Source organism: Prionailurus viverrinus, chromosome A2 (assembly GCF_022837055.1).
Source record: "Prionailurus viverrinus isolate Anna chromosome A2, UM_Priviv_1.0, whole genome shotgun sequence".
In the NCBI taxonomy this organism is placed as follows: domain Eukaryota; kingdom Metazoa; phylum Chordata; class Mammalia; order Carnivora; family Felidae; genus Prionailurus; species Prionailurus viverrinus.
The window spans coordinates 147,894,751-147,914,122 of NC_062562.1; the positions used below are offsets into that span (position 1 = coordinate 147,894,751).

A 19,372-nucleotide genomic window follows, 5' to 3' on the forward strand; every position below is an offset into this window, starting at 1 on the left:
AAAAGGAATTCATTAGGGAGAGATGGAGACAAATTTAAAAGTTCCCCAAATAATTTTTTTTTTTCAAATGTTTGCTTGACTACTCTGGGTAAAATGCTGTGACTTGTTAGGGTGCCATTATATGCTAAGAAAATGCTTTATTCAAAGTAGGAGTTTTATGAGCATTTTGTTTTAATGTAAGATACTTAGTAACATTAAGATGACTCAGAGAAAAAATGTCAACCGTGTGGCTAGGGAACTCTGCCTGTCCCCTGCCTTTTTTTCTATTCTAAGCTTTTATTTTTTTCTTTAAATTTTTTTTAATGTTTATTTATTTTTAAGATGGGGTGGGGGGGAGGGGAGGCTCAGAGAGAGAGAAGGAGGCACAGAATCCAAAGCAGGCTCCAGGCTCAGCTGTCAGCACAGACCCCAACTTGGGGCTCGAACTCACAAACTGTGAGATTGTGACCCGAGCCAAAGTCGGACACTTAACCAACTGAGACACCCAGGTGCCCCCTAAGCGTTTATTATATACTGAGTATATCTGATGCTATGCTGTTAACTATCATTATTCATGAGAAGATTAATTTTGTTTAAGTTTATTATTTATTTTCAGAGAGAGAGAGAGTGTGCATGAGTGGGGAAAAGGCAGAGAGGGAAAGAGAGAATCCCAAACAGGCTCCACAGTCTCAGCATGCAGCCCGAAGCAGGACTCAAACTCAAGAACCATGAGATCATGACCTGAACCAAGAGTCAGACTCTTAATTGATGGAGCCACCCAGACAACCCATGGAGTACTTAATATTTTAAATTTTGCAAGTAATATCCTCTGCAAGCCTGATTGTAAATACTTTGGGTGTATTTGGCTCTTTGTCCTTGTTAAAAACAAGCTAACATCAGTGTATAAAAGCACTGATGAAATGTGGATGTGTCTAGTGAGTTGTGAAGAATAGACATTTCAGGAGTAACAAAGGCTATGAAAATGGTTTTTGTTACAATATGTAACATATTATAACAATATGTTACAAAGTTCTTCTGAGGTTTAGAAATAATTCCATATATTTAGTTGCTTTGTGGCTTTTCTTCTGGTAATTGTAGTACTCGATGCAAAACAATTGGGGAAACAGTAAAGTACAAATAAAAATACCCAAATAAAAAATCATCCTAAACCTGGAAACCAAAGAAAATCACACCTTTTCAGTGTATGGCACTGTTGTTTTTTTTTCCATCTGTGTGTCTGTGTATATTTACAAATTATTTTACAGAAATTATATAATGTTGGGGGGTTTGTTCTTTTTACTTTGAAAATTACTGACAGTATTTTCTTAGGTCAGTTGTATTTGATAGAAAAAAAAAAACCAACATGAAGATCTTGATGAGTATTTGTGTGCTTTTTAGGTTAGTAAGAGTTGGGGTGAAAGGATTGGCTGAAGAAACAATTAGAGAGCTTAATTTTACTTGCAATGTGCAGAAGGACTTTAAAGATCAGGGATGGGGTCATCCATTGGATTGGAACTGTTGATGTGATCACTGCCTTAGCAGCTCTCAGAAGAATTTTCCCCAGTGGATTTGAGTTCTCTTTCAGAATAGTGCTGCAAGGCTTAAGGAGAAAGAGGAGATGGAGACTTTTCTAAGACGAACATAAGGTGGAATCACCTGACACATGTAGTTCAGTAAATATATTGGTTGTAACGGTGGTGTAATCTTAGTGTGCCAGAATTTGGAAGGAACCACTGGCTCTATCCAGCTTTTTGAGAGAGAGAGAGAGAGACAGAGAGACAGAGAGACAGACAGCATGAGCAGGGGAGGAACAGATAGAAAGGGAGACACAGAATCCAAAGTCAGCTCCAGACTCTGAGCTGTCAGCACAGAGCCTGATGGGAGGTTCGAACCCGTGAACCACGAGATCATGACCTGAGCCGAAGTAAGACACTTAATCGACTGAGCCACCCATGTGCCCCACTGGCCCTATCTAACTCTTAAACACCAGCTTTAGAGATAAGGAACTTACTTATCAAAGTTGTATAACTAATTATAATTAGTATGAGAGATGTAGGTAATATGGCAGTTGATTACTGTTAAAAATGTGAAATTTATGATTTCTCTAATTTTCTCTATTTTTGCTTTGTGTTTTTCATGTCTGCAGTTTGTCTTTCTTAGTTTTCTACTCATCTCTGTATATTCCCATCTTTTACTTTTTTCATTTCTCTTCAGTTAGCCACTATGTAGAATTAATATATATTTTAAAATTAATGTATATTTTTAAATCTTTATCAAATAATTTTATCTTCTGTTTCAGGTTTTGGAAAAAGGATTATGTAACTTTTATGTGTCTCACAACTTACCATTACTAACAGAGCCCCACAACATTTTATCTGCAAAAAGATTTCCAGTCTTGTAATGGGAGAAGAGTATTGGTCAGAGTAGGTTGGATGGGCAAGAATTATCAGGAAAGCCCACAGGGGAGGGACACCTGGATGGCTCAGTCCATTTAACATCGACTTCAGCTCAGGTCATGATCTCACAGTTGGTGGGTTCCAGCGCCACATTGGGCTCTGTGCTGACAGCTCAGAGCCTGGAGCCTGCTTGCGATTCTGTGTCTCCCTGTCTCTCTGCTCCTCCCCCGCTCACACTCTGTCTCTGTCTCTCAGAAATATATGAACATTAAAAAAAAACTTAAAAAAGAAAAGAAAAGCATGCAGGGGGTGGATTATGATAGAAACACTCACTAAAATAAGTCATGAATCAACTTGTTCCTCATACTTTTTTTTTTTTTCTAAGCCTATTGTGGGGCTTGAACTCACGACTTTGAGATCAAGACCTAAGCTGAGATCAAGAGTCAGAAACTTAACCGACTGAGCTACCCAGGCACCCCTTGTTCCCCTTTGACAATTAAAATATAAATGCTAATGTGTGAGTGCTATTTTAAAAAAGGGAAGATGAATATTAGAACTTTCTTTTTGCGAGAATTTTGTTGAAGACCTAAAGGCAAAGAAAAAGAACAGCTAGAGGAGTATATATCCCAAGATGGAAGCTTTCAGTTAAAGTCATCTGAAAAGACTTGAAAGCTAAAGGGTATGGTTATAATTGATCTTCATAATTACCCAGAAAAGAAAGAAATTAGGGAGATTTCTGTGTATTACACAGTCATGGAGAACAGACAGTTTTACTTACAAATTTACGTTCAGGGACCAAATAAAGTAAAAGGGAAAACCTTTTTTCAGAGTCAAATGATAGAATTTACAATAAAGTTGTCTTTAGAATCTATTTGGATTCATGTAAAAGAAAACTCTTGTTGAAGAAAATGTAGGGATGCCTGGATGGCTCAGTCAGTTAAGCAACTCTTGATTTCAGCTCAGGTCATAATCTTACGGTCTCTGGGTTCAAGCCCCATATTGGGCTCTGGGCTGACAGTGCAGAGCCTGCTTGGGATTCTCTGTTTTTTTTTTTCTCTCTCTCTGCCCCTCCCCAGCTTGTGCACACTCTAGCTCTTGCTCATGCTCTCTCTCTCTCTCTCAAAAATAAGTAAACAAACATATTTTTAAAAAGGTAAGAAAATGTTATTATATGACATAATAAGAAGTCCAGAGGTAGATTCCATTGTTAGTCAATTCAGTGATGCAGTTTCTTTTTCTCTCTCTGCATTGTCATCATTAGAGAATTGACTTCGTTCTCCTGCCTCTACAGATTGGCTGTAGCAGTTATGTATATTGCGTACAGATAGGAAAGTTTCCAGAGGAATAGAAGTAGATTTTTCTTTTTGGTATGTCTGTTTAGAAGCAAAGGGAACATTGGACACATTAGCCAGAATTGAGTTCCACACCATTCCTAAACTAATCTTTGTTGATGGGCATGGGATTAGGTTTTGATAATTATTTGGGATGAAATGGATATATATGTGTGTAGTTCAGTCTTCATAATTACTATGGCAACTAGTGTAACAACCCTTAAGAAGTAGATTAAGAATTTATCGATGAAATAATAAATTCAGAAATAAAACAGTGAAACATAAATCTCTGTCCACCACTAAATGCTGCATGATTTTAGTGAGGTTCATTCATTTCTGTAAACACACATCTCCCTATGTGTAAAAATGGAGATGATAATGCCTCGTTCATAAGGTGTTTTAATTTTTTTAAATGTTTGTTTATTTTTTAGAGAGAGAGAGAGTGATGGGGGGGAGGGCAGAGAGAGGGGGAGACACAGATCCAAAGCAGGCCCCAGGCTCTGAGCTGTCAGCACAGAGCCCGACACGGGGCTCGAACCCACGAATTGCAAGATCATGACCTGAGCCGAAGTCGGACACTTAACTGACTGAGCCACCCAGGTGCCCCTATAAAGTTGATTTTAGAATTAAATCATATTTAGTCTGTCTTAACTAAGACAGAATGAATTTTAAAACTTCATAAGTATTTGGTAAATATGTAACCCTACCATTACTGGTACTTTTATCTCTGTAGTTTTGTACTCAAAGAAAATGATGTAAAAATGGAATTTTCACTTTAAATAGGAATTTTCACTTTGTTTTTCCTGAAGCTATAAGGGCCTGGACCAGAGTCTTCTGTAGTCTTTTCTTAGTAGCGACCAAAACAGGGAAAGCAGTAAATTGAGTATGAGCTGCCACTAAAGGAGTTTGTTTACATGGTTGTGTCAACTAGTACTGTACTATTTATGTTTGAGATAACGTGAGAACTGAAGTGACACATTTTATGGAAGTGTGCTATTCTTAGTGTATTCGTAATTTCCCTTAATGAAGGCTTTTTTTTTTCACTACAATAAAAAGCGTAAGCCGGTTAATGTAAAATTCTCTCTCGTTCTTTGATATTTGCAGATGGTTTATTCAATCAGTATATCAGTCAACAAGAATATAAGCCACGATGGAGTCAAATCATTCCCAAAAGCACCAAGGGTAAGCCCTGTTTTCTAGATTGTGAGTCTTGCTGTCATGTCTCAGCTTCACTCTTCTCAAGTTATCCAATGCTTTGCTAAGGAAAAGCAGGTGTTTAAAACAAGACCTAGGTACCTTAACTAGATGAGTTAGTTTATTATATTTTTCTCTTGAATCTTTTTGTTTCACCACTACAACAGAAGGCTGAGCGGTTTTCACACAGAATACCCTCATAAACTGCCTTTATAGAGGTACTGTAAAATTATGGGCATATGTATTGTAATGCTAGACATGTTCCTGATAAACCTTCGATTCTGCAGAATTGCTCGCTGAAGCTAACAGGGCTTATGAGAAAAGTAGGAATGGGGCCTACCAGTCTAAATCCATGGAACATTTTAAGCGTATATTAATGAAAACTAGTGTAGTAACCCTAATAAAAATAAAAACTAGTACGGTTAACTCTTCACAGGCACTTATATTGAGCATCACAGTGACTTTGGAGCCTTAAACCCTTGGACTCTTGCTTCCGTCTTTGAGCTGTTGACCCTAGAGGGTATTTATCAAAACTTTATCAAAATCTGATCCAGGACGTACTTTTCATTAATCCATTTTGTCCTACAGGGGGAAATATTTGTCACTTCTTGTTCTTGACTCCCTGCTTTGCCAGATGGTTAACATAGTGGAAAGTGTAGCAATTGGTTAGTGCAGTTACTTGCATTAAGGAAAGACAATTCTATGGATATTTAACTTTTTCCTACAGACTTCATAAATTGCTAAACCCTTTTCTTTAATTGTGAGAAAGCTCTCCCCTGATGGTGTTAAACATTAATATACTGGGAGAAATTGCTTATGAACCTCCATAATTTCTATTATTCAGACGTCGTTTCTCCTTTATCAGTCATTTTTGAGGTAATTTTCATCAGAGAAACACGTAGCAGATTTTAGTTGTGTATTGGAAAACTAATGGATTAAATATATAAAATGCAAATGTTAGTGTTTTAGTCTATTCTTGAAAATGGCAATCCTGATTGGGGGGGAAGAAGGAAGAAAAGATCAAACTTCAATATAATAAGCTGCAAAATCTTAACTATTGGAAAGGAGAAGGTTTACAGAGAACTTCTGAAGGAATGGTCCTTGAACATAGTAGTAATGGAATGTTTCTGTTTCACATCTCATTTTCTTTCTGCATATGAGAACTGACATTTCAGTCTTTTTCATGGTACCCCTGTGAAATTAGTAAAATCTTGGATGGTCCCTGTTTTACATAGGAGAAAGCTGATACAGGGAAAATTATTAACCAAAGTAATGTATTTCAATTATTAGGAGAGGTATAAAGAAAATCTTAGGTTTTTTGGTTTACATTAAGTAAGACATTAGAATCCTACAACCCTACTGAACCATTGAAATGAAGTTATATCTTCATTAATACAAGATTTGGTATAAAGTAAGATTTGACACAAGTTGAACAGTAGTTCTACAGAAGTTTTAAAGTTTCCTTGATTATATTTCAAACTTCCCATTAAGCTCTATGATGGAAATAGGAATCAAAAGGAAGTAAATCTTAACACTTCTCAGTCAGTACTCAAAATATTTGGTAAACTATGCGGTAATATAAATTAATATGAAACTTGATAACATCTTGGTTTTCAGTAGCTAGCTGTATGAACTTTGAAATTCATTATACTAAGTTAGGTATGCCTGGTACAGAGACCTGTAACTGCTTTCCACCTTTACTGTGTCACTCCAGTACTTTAGAGTTTATTGTCTTATGCTTTTGTGGAATATCCTCTGTTCTTGCTGATTTATGGCACTGGTCATAAATACATTGAAAATAGTTTCCTGTTGCATTAATGGCCTGAAAGAAAGCAGGAAAAGGAGCAAGGTAATTACTGTAAACACAGTTACACTCTTCTTTTGAGTCTTTTTACTGGTTCTTAATATTGAATGAGTAAATGTATTATTTACACTACTCGTTACAGACTTACGAAGTTAGTCTAGATTTACAGTTATTCTGTGTTATTCTTTTAAAATAAAATATTGTTTCTTCTTCAGGTGATGGAGAAGATAACCGACCAGGAATGAGAGGGGGCCATCAGATGGTTATTGATGTTCAAACAGGTGAGGAATACTTGCAATGGAAAGCAAATTCGTTTAAAAATTACACATTTAAAAGTATCAGGTAAGCACGAATGTACTTTTTCCCATCCGTTGCAGAGGTTAAATGTTATCGACCATAACCAAGTTGCAAAGAAAATAGACATTAGCCGTAGCTTTAATATAGACAAGGTAGTGACATATGAGAGAGGAGAGGCTGCTGCACAGAGAACATTAGATAAACTAAAAGAAACGTGTAGCCCTTTGTAGCTCTGTGTGTGTGTGTGTGTGTGTGTGTGTGTGTGTGTGTGTGTGATTGTATATGTTTTTGATTTTCATAGCAAACTGTTGGAGTATTTCTTCTGGCTTTTCAGTGCATTCATATTTTCATGCCATAATATGGGCATTATTGCAATAAAAGAGAATTAAGATCTTTTTTGAGAGAAAGAATATCAAGTTAAGTAGCTTAAGTGTTGGTAGACCCACTAATTGCTTAACATTGTTCACAAGCCTATAAATAATTTGTTTTAGTTATTCTTCTTCGCTGCCTTTTAAATTTTATTCTGTACCTTGGTACTGAAAATTTTCCCTAGGTTTCTACAGCCTAGGACAGCTTAGGTACCATTGTATTTAGAGGTTAATGCTAAAATTATAGTAGATTTCAAATTACCATCTGGAAAAGCAAATAATACCAAGAAGTCAGTGTAATTTTACTTTATTGTTTGGTTTTAGAAAACTTTACTTCAGGGAGTGCCAATATCGATCCACGTAATAAATTAGTTTTACTTTTGCAGTTCTGTTATTGTGTTAAGCTGATTCATAGTGCTTCAGGAATAATTTGTTGATTCACGTCATAAAACAATTAAGTACAAAAGTTATCACAGCATAGGTAATAATCTTCTAGGCATTAGTGTATTTTCACAAATGTTTTGTAAGTAACAAAAGAGAAATGATAACATTTCTCTTAAAATTAACTGCTAGATTTGTATAGTAACCTGTGAGCTGGTTTAGGAGTATTATTGGGGTCTCTGGAAAAGGTTCATTTCAAGGCTTAGGAACTTGCTTTCCTAATCCTAGTCTCTCTCCCCAAATCTCTTACCTCCTACAGGTACAAGTTTGACTCAGCTGTGGAATCTTAAGTATCTTTTTTTCTACCTGAGCATCCAATAAATATACATATGCTTATTTCTTAACCACATGTAACTTTTACACGTATATTCTTTTCTGCCACCATTCTCTGTCCTATTTATAAATGGGCTTTATGGGGGTCCGGGATACTCTTGAAACGACTTTTAGTATTTTTGTCTGTCTTTGTGGAGTTTACTGCGAAGATCCGTTACCATATATATATATATACGTATATATGTGTGTGTGTGTGTGTGTATATATATATATATATACACACACACACACACACATATATACGTATATATATATATACATACACACACACACACACATATATGTATTTTTTTTTAATGTTTATTTATTTTTGAAAGACAGAGACAGAGCGTGAGTGGGGGAAGGGCAGAGAGAGAGGAAGACACAGAATCTGAAGAGGCTCCAGGCTGTGAGCTGTCAGCACAGAGCCCAATGTGGGGCTGGAACCCACGAACCATGAGATCATGACCTGAGCCAAAGCCGGACATTTAACTGACTGAGCCACTCAGGCACCCCGCATTACCATATTTTTTAAGGGTTAATACTTATATTAATTTTTAACATTCTATGGTAAATAGTGTTGAACTAAGTAGTCACAATTTCAAATAAAATTCATTACTTATTCTTAAGTGGTATTCATATTTGAAATAATACTGTTACAAAGTAAACCGTTGCCCACCCCTCCCCTCTCCTTGTGTTTTTCCCAGATTATTTGTTGCTAAATCTGGGGTGTATGAAGAAGAGAGTAGTAGGTGATAAAGTCAGAGAGGTAATGAGGGGCCAGATTGTGTTCAGTCTTTTAGGCCTTTGTTAGCACTTTACCTTTATTCACAGTGAGATGGGAAGGCATTGTTGGACTTTAAGAAGTGGGATGAAATGGGGCACCTGGGTGGCTCAGTCTGCTGAACGTCCAACTTTGGCTCAGGTCGCGATGTCACGGTTCGTGAGTTCGAGCCCCTCATCAGGCTCTCTGCTGTCAGGGCAGATCCTGCTTCAGATCCTCTGTTTACCTTTTTCTCTGCCCCTCCCCACTTCACGCATGCTTGTTCTCCCTCTCTCTTATCAAAAATAAAAATAAACGTTAAAAAAAAAAAGTGTGATGAACTGACTTTACATTTTAACAAGACAAATTGGATTAAGGGCAGAAGCAGAGAGACCTTTTAGGAAGCAGTTGGCTTACCGGAGAATGATAATAGCATTGGCTTACGTCAAAGTGGTAACAGTAATGTTGAGAATTGGTGGAATTTTGGATGTATTTGAAGGTGTCAGTTGACATTATTTGCTGATGGATTGGATGTGAGCTGTGAGACAAAGCAGTGAAGGATGACTGAAGGTTGTGACTTGAGCAATTGGAAAAATAGTGTAGCCATTCCCTAGTTGAGTAAAACAAGAGGATCAAATATGGTAGATTGCTCAGCAACTCAGGTTTAGGCAGGTTAAGTTTGAGATGCCAGTTAGACATCCAAGTAGGTCTGTCAAATACGTAGTTAGATACATTAGTGTGAGGTTCAGTAAACACGTCTGGGCAGAATAATCATTTCCCTCTGTGTATTTACACAGCACATTTTTCATACTATTATTTTTACTACGATTTCCGTATCGTTTTAGAGCTGCTTGAATGTGTGGTATGTATCCCCTGCCTCTCTATGCAGTTTCCCCATCTCTGTCCCCCAGTCTTAGTGGTCTTACTGAGAGGGGAATGGCAGACCTCTTGCCTTGGTTAATTTTATGGCCACAAAGCCTGGTCTGGAGGACATGTACACTAAATATTCATTGAATTGAATCAAAATTTTAAAATCCATTTTCCTTCAAGTAGAAAGAAAAATATTTACTTGGAAACTATACTCTGACATTGCTGTAATCCTTGATGAGTAGATTGTGTTATAATGTCATTTATTATAACAGACTAATATTTTTGTGAGGTGAATTTATGTTGTTATATTCTAATATATTTAACTTTTCTGGTGATTCTGCTTATTCTTGAACATAGACTGTGCTTCCTTAAAGCTGTAGTTATCATTAGTTTAGGATCAACGTAGAAAAATTAAATGTTATGTAGAGCTTCGCATTCTTTAGGGCAACATTTGGTGCTTTCTGAATTTAATTTGGGTACAAACCAGAATCTGTGATGTTTTGGGGTTTGTTCTTTATAAATCTTTCTATTTCTGTTATAAAACTATTAATAGCATGATTTACCAAAGTGTTTTCATATACTTTTTTATTTCATAATATATGTACCAGAGCCCTCTTATAACTGCTACCATGAGGTTGACCTTAATCATCCTCAAGAGATTATATTTATTGCAGATCTTTGAAAGAACTTTTTCTAGTCCAGTCTTATTGACATAGCAACCAAGTATAGGCTGAGGTTTGAGTTTGTGAGAAAGGGGTGTATGTGTTAGACATACCTGGGTTTGAATCGTGACTTTTCTTTGAACGTGAATGAGTTGTAATGATGATAAAAATAGGAATAATAAATTGTTGGGAGAATTAAATAATATATATAATGTATATATTATTTATACAGTATGTATTTTTATGTGCAACATAGTAATATACAATATATACTGATTGGTTCTGACGAGAGAATTCTATGCAAGTCTAGAGACCTTTCTTTTTGTTTGTGTTTTTGACAGAATCTTACAGTAGAAATATTTTAAAACAACTAAAACCTTTTGAAAAATAATTTAAAACAACTTGAAAGGCAGTCTTAAGGAAAAAAAAAATAACTTACCCATAATCCCACGTTCTAACTAACCAATGTTATTTCAGTATAATTTGTTTCATCTTTTTTTTTTTTTTTAACGTTTATTTATTTTTGAGACAGAGAGAGAGAGACAGAGCATGAACGGAGGAGGGTCAGAGAGAGGGAGACACAGAATCTGAAACAGGCTCCAGGCTCTGAGCTGTCAGCACAGAGCCCGACGCGTGGCTCGAACTCACGGACCGTGAGATCATGACCTGAGCCGAAGCCGGCCGCTCAACTGACTGAGCCACCCAGGCGCCCCTTGTTTCATCTTTTATATACATTTTCATGGATGTTTTAGAAAGGAAGGGAAATCATAAATACACTTCTAAGATTTTTAGAAAATTTAAGAATTTTGCTCATAAGGATTAAGTAGGTTTAGTAGGAAAGAATGACTTTCCCCAAATAGTTTAAAGAACCTAGAAGTTTTACGTTTATAAAGTTGATGCCAAAGTAGTAAAATGTAGTTTAGAGACACCCAGTCACTGTTTTAAGTATGCATTTTAAAGATCTCCAGGGCAAGAGCTCTTTACCTGGTGAAGATATATACAAAATTTTGTCTGTATGTACATTTTTCTGAGAGAATCCATGAATTCAGATCATCAAAAGCCTTTTTTTTTTTTTTTAAAGTTTATATATTTATTTTCAGAGAAAGAGAGGGAGAGGAAATTCCAAGCAGGCTCCTCTCTGTCAGTAGAGAGACTGACGTGGGGCTTGATCTCACGAACCATGGCATCATGACCTGAGCCAAAATCAAGAACCAGATGCTTGACCGACTGAGCCACCCAGGTGCCCCGAGATTATCAAAAGAACCTTAACTCAAAAAGTTAAGAACACCTTCACTACAGTAAAACTTCATAAAGTTCATTTCAACTTCCTTAAAGTGGCTTGTATTTCAAAGCAATTAGTGCTTCCCAGTGTTTCATGTGTCTCATTTTCTTAAATATTAAAAATATAATGGTGCCTAAATTTTCTTTTTTTTTTTCCACTTTATAGTTTTTTTTTTTTTTTCATTTTGCTACAGCTCTAAGGATGGAGTAATTATTTAGAAAAAGTACTTGATGGCATACATTTTACTATTTAATTTCAGAGCTTTCTACCATCCTAAGCGAATTCTATCATTTCTACTGTGGTAGAGAAGAAATATGGTATTTTGTCCTACTGCCCTATTTGTCCTATTTTGAATGTGGATGTCAGTTTTATTGACTATAATCCCTATACCTGGTACCTCTCTACTTCAGTTCTTCAACTCTGAATTATGTTTCAGCTCTGGGTAAAATAACGCAAATTTATAGAGAGAAATGGCATGTCTGTTCTGTTTCAGTGTAGAAGTCTGAAAGACTTCTGAAGAAGTCAGATGAAAATTTAAATATCCATTGTACCAGGCAGTTCTTTACTGTGGAACTCTCATTGAATTTTGAGAACCTGCAGTGCCGTGCAGCCTTTTTTCCTCTCTCAGGAATAGGTTGTAAGACTCAGGCAAAGTCCTGGTATTTGATATCTACAAAAGAAATTAAAGGGGTGTTGCTTGTCACTTGGTGGAGCCCTTTTGTGGAAATCTGAACCTTTGACTATTCTGTACTAATTATATGAAAGTTCGTTTGTTCTTCCTTCCCTCTCTCCCTCCCTCCCTCTTTTTCTTTCTCTCTTCCTCCCTCCACCCTTCCTTTTTTCTTTTTTCTTTTCTTTCTTTCCACAGTGCCATATATAGATTTTCCTTAAATTCCTTAAAGAAACTTTTGAAGGAAATAGGTGAATATGAGTTTTAGTTGTGAATTACAAATACATTCATTTGGCCATATTTCTTTAGCTATGTCATGAGTGTTTTTTCTTTTATACAGTTACCAGAAAAGAATTCTGGAAATCCAGCCTTAAAAAAAATTTTTTTTTAATGTTTATTTATTTTTCAGAGAGAGAGAGAGACAGAGACAGAGACAGAGCCAGAGTATGAGCAGGGGAGGGGCAGAGAGAGAGAGAGGGAGACACAGAATCTGAAGCAGGCTCCAGGCTTTGAGCTGTTAGCACAGAGCCTGATACGGGGCTCGAACCCATGGACTGGACCATGAGATCATGACCTAAGCTGAAGTTGGATGCTCAACTGACTGAGCCACCCAGACACCCTGGAAATCCAGCCTTAATTAAGGATACAAAATATATTCAAATATATATACTGAAAATACAGCCTTTTAGCAGGGAAAGTGTATGTTGAATTTAACCAAAGGATCAGTCTCAAGATAGTTTTGTAATTATAGCTATAGTAAGAATATGGTTCTATTTAAAAAGGGAGGCAGATAAATCCAGTTGATAATTTGTTGGGTCATGAGAGTTCAAGGGAACGGCTAAAGAAGACAAGGTTGAAGACTATGTAAAACAGCTTTCCCCTTCTCATGTATTCCTCTCTTCAAAATTTTCAAGTTAATTTAAGGTCTTACTAACTGCGTTTTCAGAAGGATTAAACTCTTGAATTAAATGCCCTGACAGGGTTTCATTTTTATCTTGACTATAAATTTGTGTTTCTTAAAACTTTTTTTTAATTTCATTTGTTTTTCTCATTGTCTATATTATTAATTGAACTAAGAATTAAAGTAACTTCCTTTACTATCGTGTTAACTCTTCTCCTAACTTCTCCTTTTTGGCACATAAATTTTATTTAAGGTCGGGCCCATGCTATGTGAGTGTATGTGTATTCCATACAGTTTCAAAGCGGAAGCATGGATCTAATTACGAAAATAGTGTGCCATCTTGTGGAGGATTTTTCAGACAGTAAAGTCAGATTTACCCAGAAGAATTAGTAGGAGGATAGGTACTGCAGTCAGGCTCATAAGATAAAAAGCCTGCCTCTTTGTGCAGAATGGTGTTAAGACACTGATTTGTTAACATTTCTACCTTATTTTTAGTGTAAATAAGATGTGTATACGAGTACTGCTAGTAGTAAGTAACTATAGGGTTTATTTAGTACTGGTGCCAAAAAGATTTGTGCTTAAGAATGTGGTTGAATTTTAGTTTTTGTGGCCTCAGTAACAACAGATTGATTGATCATTGATTCAGTCTCTTAGAATGAAATTGGTTTGACATCTTGAACTTAGGCCGTTATTGGTCACTTTACTTCCAATCCCTCTCTTTTGCCGGCTTCTCCTTCTTGATCAAGTCCTATCATGCTTCACGTTCAGAATTGGCCTAGTTGCACGTCTGCTTAGGATCTTCTGAAGCTACTGTATGGTCTGTGGAGTTGAGTTCGGAGCCTTTATGTTGTTATTTAACCCCTTCCACGATCTGGCCACTACCTGTCTTTTTAACCTTTTGTGTTCTTTTAAATCGAACAGTGCGTTTATTCATCACACAGTGTTAACCACTTTGCATGCATTATTTAATTTAACTCTCACAGTAGCTTTATAAACTAGGTGCTGTGTGCTGTTTTGGATGTAAGGAGACCGACAGTGGTAGAGCTTTAATTCTGAGATCTGCCTGACTTTAGAATCCATGTGCTTTAAGATACTTCTCATGTGTTTTTCTGTCTCTGTACCTTTGTTATACTTTTTACTCTGCTTGAAAAGTCCTCCTCTCTGTTTCCCATTCTGCCACCAAAGCCATCTTCTGATGGATAGGTCACATGCCACTGCCACCATGAAACCTTTCCTGAGTCCCTTCCACCAGGTACACTCTCTTCCCTCTTTTGAACTCCCCATGGTGCTTTTTACCTTTCTTATGGCACTTAGGCTGCCCTGCGTTATGGTGACTTATGTGCCTGTTTTATATATATATATATATATATATATATATATATATATATATATATATTTTTTTTTTTTTTTTTTTTTTAATGTTTATTTGAGAGAGAGCACGTGCTAGTGTGAGCAGGGGGAGGGGCAGAGAGAGAGGGAGACAGGATCCCAAGCAAGATCCTCTGCGTGCTGGGAGAAATGGATAGCCACAATAGCCTGTGCTCCTTTAAGAAAAAAATATAGAGAAAGAGCTGCTGCTTGAGGAGGACTGTACTGCCCAGGGATGTACGTGAATTGTTACATAACCTATAAGCATGAGACTGGACCCCGTTGCGAATAATGTTTTTTCTGTTTCCTTCTCCCTACAGTTCTCTCCAGTGATTTCTGTAATCTTTAAAAGTTTTTGATACCCTTTACTCATTAATTAATACTTTTGCTCGTGTTTATTTCTAGATAATATTTCATCTCTGAATGATTTAAATGATGAGATGATTTAATTAAAAATTTGTCATGCATTTCATTCAGGTATGTCAAAAGGTCCTGCTTCCATCCGACTCATTCAATTTTACTATTAAACTTCAACTGGGACTACAAAGCATTCACAGACAAGAATGACATCTTGGATTAATTCCATTGGGATGCTTGCTCTCTGCCAGATTTTATTTTGCTCAGCTATCAATGAGGCTGTTGTGGAAATGTGGGTTTTCTTTGCTGTGAGAATTTATGCGTACAAAGAGACCTGCTTTTCAGAAAGAACATTGAGAACCCAGAGCCCAAGAGGAAGGGTTATTAAAGTTAATGAACCAGGGTAACCTTATCCAAAGGGTACCCAGAAACACTATAAAACAAAAGGTCAATTGCTATTGCTATTTTAGTTATATATCGCCTCCCTCTCCTGGCCTCAGAATTTATCAGGGTTAATTGCATTTACAGTGAAGCTTTGGCAAATAATTTTTAAGGCAGATGAAAATTCTTTAATTTTTTTATTCTTGTAAAACTTGAAGTATCTGGGCATCACCGCATGTCATTTGGGAAACAGAATGTTACTTAACTAATGAAAATGGATTGTTGTATAGTTCTGAGATATTATTTTTTAACAGTTTAAAATAATTGCCACTATTTCACGTTTGTACAGAGCCAGAGTGTTCTAGGTACTGAGTTAGACATGAAATCAGATACAATAATGCTGTTTTTATTGCATCTGTGGCACTTAGTAACCACAGAGGATTTGTTATTTTTGTGCATGTCTTAGACGTAAAAATGCTGTTCATGCTTGATAGCCTTCAGAATGTTTTTGTGTAACTTACATCTGAAGAACTATACCACAACACTGAGAGGTTTGTAAGTGAAAAAACTAAGACCCAGGGAGATTCTGTGGCCTGTACTTGATTTGACTACCCAGTTAGCACTAGAACTCGGTCCTGTCCCAATGGTATGTTCCTACCCAGAAGCATTGTTTTGATTTCCCTAGCTTCTTGGGGCATAGAATGGGGCATTTCACTTAGAAAATTCACTTAGGGTTTGAAATTATATGAAAATATGATAAAAATTTCTTAGACAAAAGCCTAGCTCTGTGAGTGGCAAGAATTTTCTTAATGGTGTCACAGTATTTCGAAGTGCACTTTGAATTGTAACCCTTCATGGTAGGACATAACTTAGATGCCAGCCTCCACATATGTAGGCCTAGGGCGTGTCAGTTAGGTAGTAGGTGGTTTTATAGTGGTCCTGTATGTCTTATTTAACTTTTTAAAAAAGGGGGGTACCTGGCTGGCTCAGTTGGTAGAGCATGTGACTCTTGACCTTGGGGTGGTGACTTTGAGCCCCATGTTGGCATAGAGTTTACTTAAAAAAAAAAAGGAAAGAAATGCCATAACTTAAAAATATAAACAAATAAATTGGTGGGACTTGTGTAACAAGTAGACAGAGTCATTTAAAAGGGGGTTATATTTGAAGAAAAGAAAGGCACTATTATAAAGAAGGATGTGGATGGGACATGGTGTTATGCGTAAAGATTTTCACTACCCACTGGGCAAGAAATCTGTTTTGTTGCAGTGCAGCAGTCCATGGGTATAATAGACATTTCAGAGTTAAAAGAAACCAAGTTCTCAAGATACCTAGAATGACTTAAAGGTTGATTTCTGAGGAGTTACCCCTACCATTGTATATTTGGAAGAAATTTCCCCATTTTCCATTGGAATGCCAAGGCTGTACATCACCTTATTCTTAAGGTGTCTAACTAACTCACAGCTAGTTTTAACCATTGTTTTTGATATTGCGATAGAGGGAAATAGTTTTAATGTGAAGGGTTGTTTGTTTTTTTCCAGAAGTCGCGAGATGTCTTTATGTTGCATTTTAGGCCATCTTTTCCCTTAGGGTTCCTTTTTTTTTTTTTTTTAACGATGTGAAGCTGCATTGCTAAGAAACTGCCAAATGTGAACTTTCCACAGCCTAACACAGAGAGTCCTAAACTGGCTGCACATCAGATTCACCCTGGAAACTTTAAAAAATGCAGACTCTTCTTACCCACTGAAGACCTATGAAATCAGAATCTTGAGGATGTCTCTTAGTTATTTGTACTTTTATAAGTCTCTCGAAATGGTGGTCCTACAGCAGCCTTTCCATATACCCATGTTTAGGAGATACTAGTCTAGGGTATATTTTGGAATGCCATCCATTTACAAATTTCATTTTTAAGTTTATTTAGATATGCCTTAAATGATCTTAGAAACAAAGGCTAGATCTGGGTGCCTTTACTTAAATTTTATCGTTAAGTTTTTTTTATACATATTTTTCTAATTTTCATAGAGACCGTTTATTTGTTTGGTGGCTGGGATGGAACTCAAGATCTTGCTGACTTCTGGGCGTACAGTGTGAAGGAGAACCAGTGGACATGTATCTCTAGAGACACTGAGAAAGAGGCAAGTTCTCAGACTTTTCATCCATCTGTATTATGATAGGGGTGTGGGTGTACACTTCCTTTTCCAGATGATTTGTAGTTCTTTCTCATGTCTGTCCACAGTAGTAGCAGAAGAATTCGTGGTGAACAGGTGAACTTCTATACCTGGTTCTTCAACTACTGGTATATGAACAAATCTATTTCATAGGGATAAATAGAAATGAGTATTGAATATAATATAGTTTTTAACTATGTTAGCCTGGAAATGTAACTGTGTATTGATCTTTTTTCTCATGTCTCTGTCACCTCTACTCTTACTTTGAGCATTTGTCTTATTTTAATTTCCTCTGGAAAAATATGCTTTTAATGTCCTTGCTTTTTCACTATTTTGGCCCCTTATTATTTGACTATATATATCAGTTTTCACAAATGATGTATATTTTATTCTTAACTAAAATTGTATTCATGTGTGTGTTGATACATACATACATACATAAAGCATTTTCTTAGTGAATACGATGGCTTGGATTTACAGCTTTGGATTAAAGAAGTGCATAATTATACACTAGTATAAAGCAAATGTTAATTCATTTATTTTTTCCAAATCTTTATAGAAATCTTAAAAGTATTTATTTTTGAGAGAGAGAGAGACCGAGTACAAGAGGGGGAGGGGAAGGGAGAGAGGGAGACACCGAATCGGAAGCAGGCTCCAGGCTCCATGCTGTCAGCACAGAGCCTGACACAGGGCTCAAACCCACGAGCTGTGAGATCATGACCCGAGCCAAAGTCCAATGCTCAACCAACTGAGCCACCCAGGTGCCCCTAGAATTTTTTATCGTACCTTCCCATCTAAGCTGTTTCAGATTATGAGGTGACAAATAAACTTAACAAAATGGTAGGAGCTGAAAATGAAAAGTGAGGGGAAAAGACCTAATTCAAAATCCACTCCTATTAATCCAGGATGGCCATTTTAGAATGATTTGGTGCTATGCCTTTAATTCTAGGAAATTGGACTCCTGCTTACTTGGGGTGTTCATTGATTAATTTGAGTAGTTTTTATCTTTTCAAAGCTATCTTAAAATTCTGATTTCTGTTTGTTTTCCCATAAAAATATATAAAAATGGTCTTTGTCTTTCAGTATTAAAGTACTGTTTTCTGAAGTCATTATTTCTATCTTCAACAAAAATAGAGAGTGATCTACAAAAATTCCTAATTTATTTTTCTTAAACTATTTTATTTTATTTATTTATTTTTTTTTAATTTTTTTTTTCAACGTTTATTTATTTTTGGGACAGAGAGAGACAGAGCATGAACGGGGGAGGGGCAGAGAGAGAGGGAGACACAGAATCGGAAACAGCTCCAGGCTCTGAGCCATCAGCCCAGAGCCCGACGCGGGGCTCGAACTCATGGACCGCGAGATCGTGACCTGGCTGAAGTCGGACGCTTAACTGACTGCGCCACCCAGGCGCCCCTCTTAAACTATTTTAAATCCAAGTTGATTGCATCTGTAATTATTCTTGCAGTACTAAGTCTAGGGTTCATCCTGAAATCCTCCTTCTTCATCATTGAATATGCCTAATTGGTGCGTAAGTTCCAAGAGTTCTAGCACCCAGTATTGCATTTCACATGTCTTCCTCTCTACTCCTTTTGACACTAATTCCAACATTATGGTTTCTTTCTTAAACTTTTGCCTCCAATAGATGAAAAGTTAATGCTGGAGAAAAGCAAGGGAAGATAAATGCAAAATCAGGAGAGTGGCTCTTTTGGCAAAAGATGGGTTAGTTCACAGGGAGCCTTAAAGGTCATATTAATGTTCTACTTTTGAAGCTGGGCATGAGTATTACTTTTATATTATTTATATATGTCATAAATAATATTTGGAATGC

General features: G+C 36.6%; 1 protein-coding gene across 3 annotated transcripts in view; it reads left to right on the top strand.

The window, feature by feature from the left end:
* MKLN1 (muskelin 1) overlaps positions 1 to 19,372 on the top strand; it is a 194,390-nt gene that overhangs the window by 95,987 nt on the left and 79,031 nt on the right. For all 3 annotated transcript variants that reach the window (XM_047851006.1, XM_047851005.1, XM_047851007.1), the window contains 3 exons: positions 4,811 to 4,888; positions 6,920 to 6,985; positions 17,396 to 17,508. In XM_047851006.1, the coding sequence (XP_047706962.1) occupies positions 4,811 to 4,888; positions 6,920 to 6,985; positions 17,396 to 17,508 (257 nt within the window). The remainder of the gene's footprint in view (positions 1 to 4,810; positions 4,889 to 6,919; positions 6,986 to 17,395; positions 17,509 to 19,372) is intronic.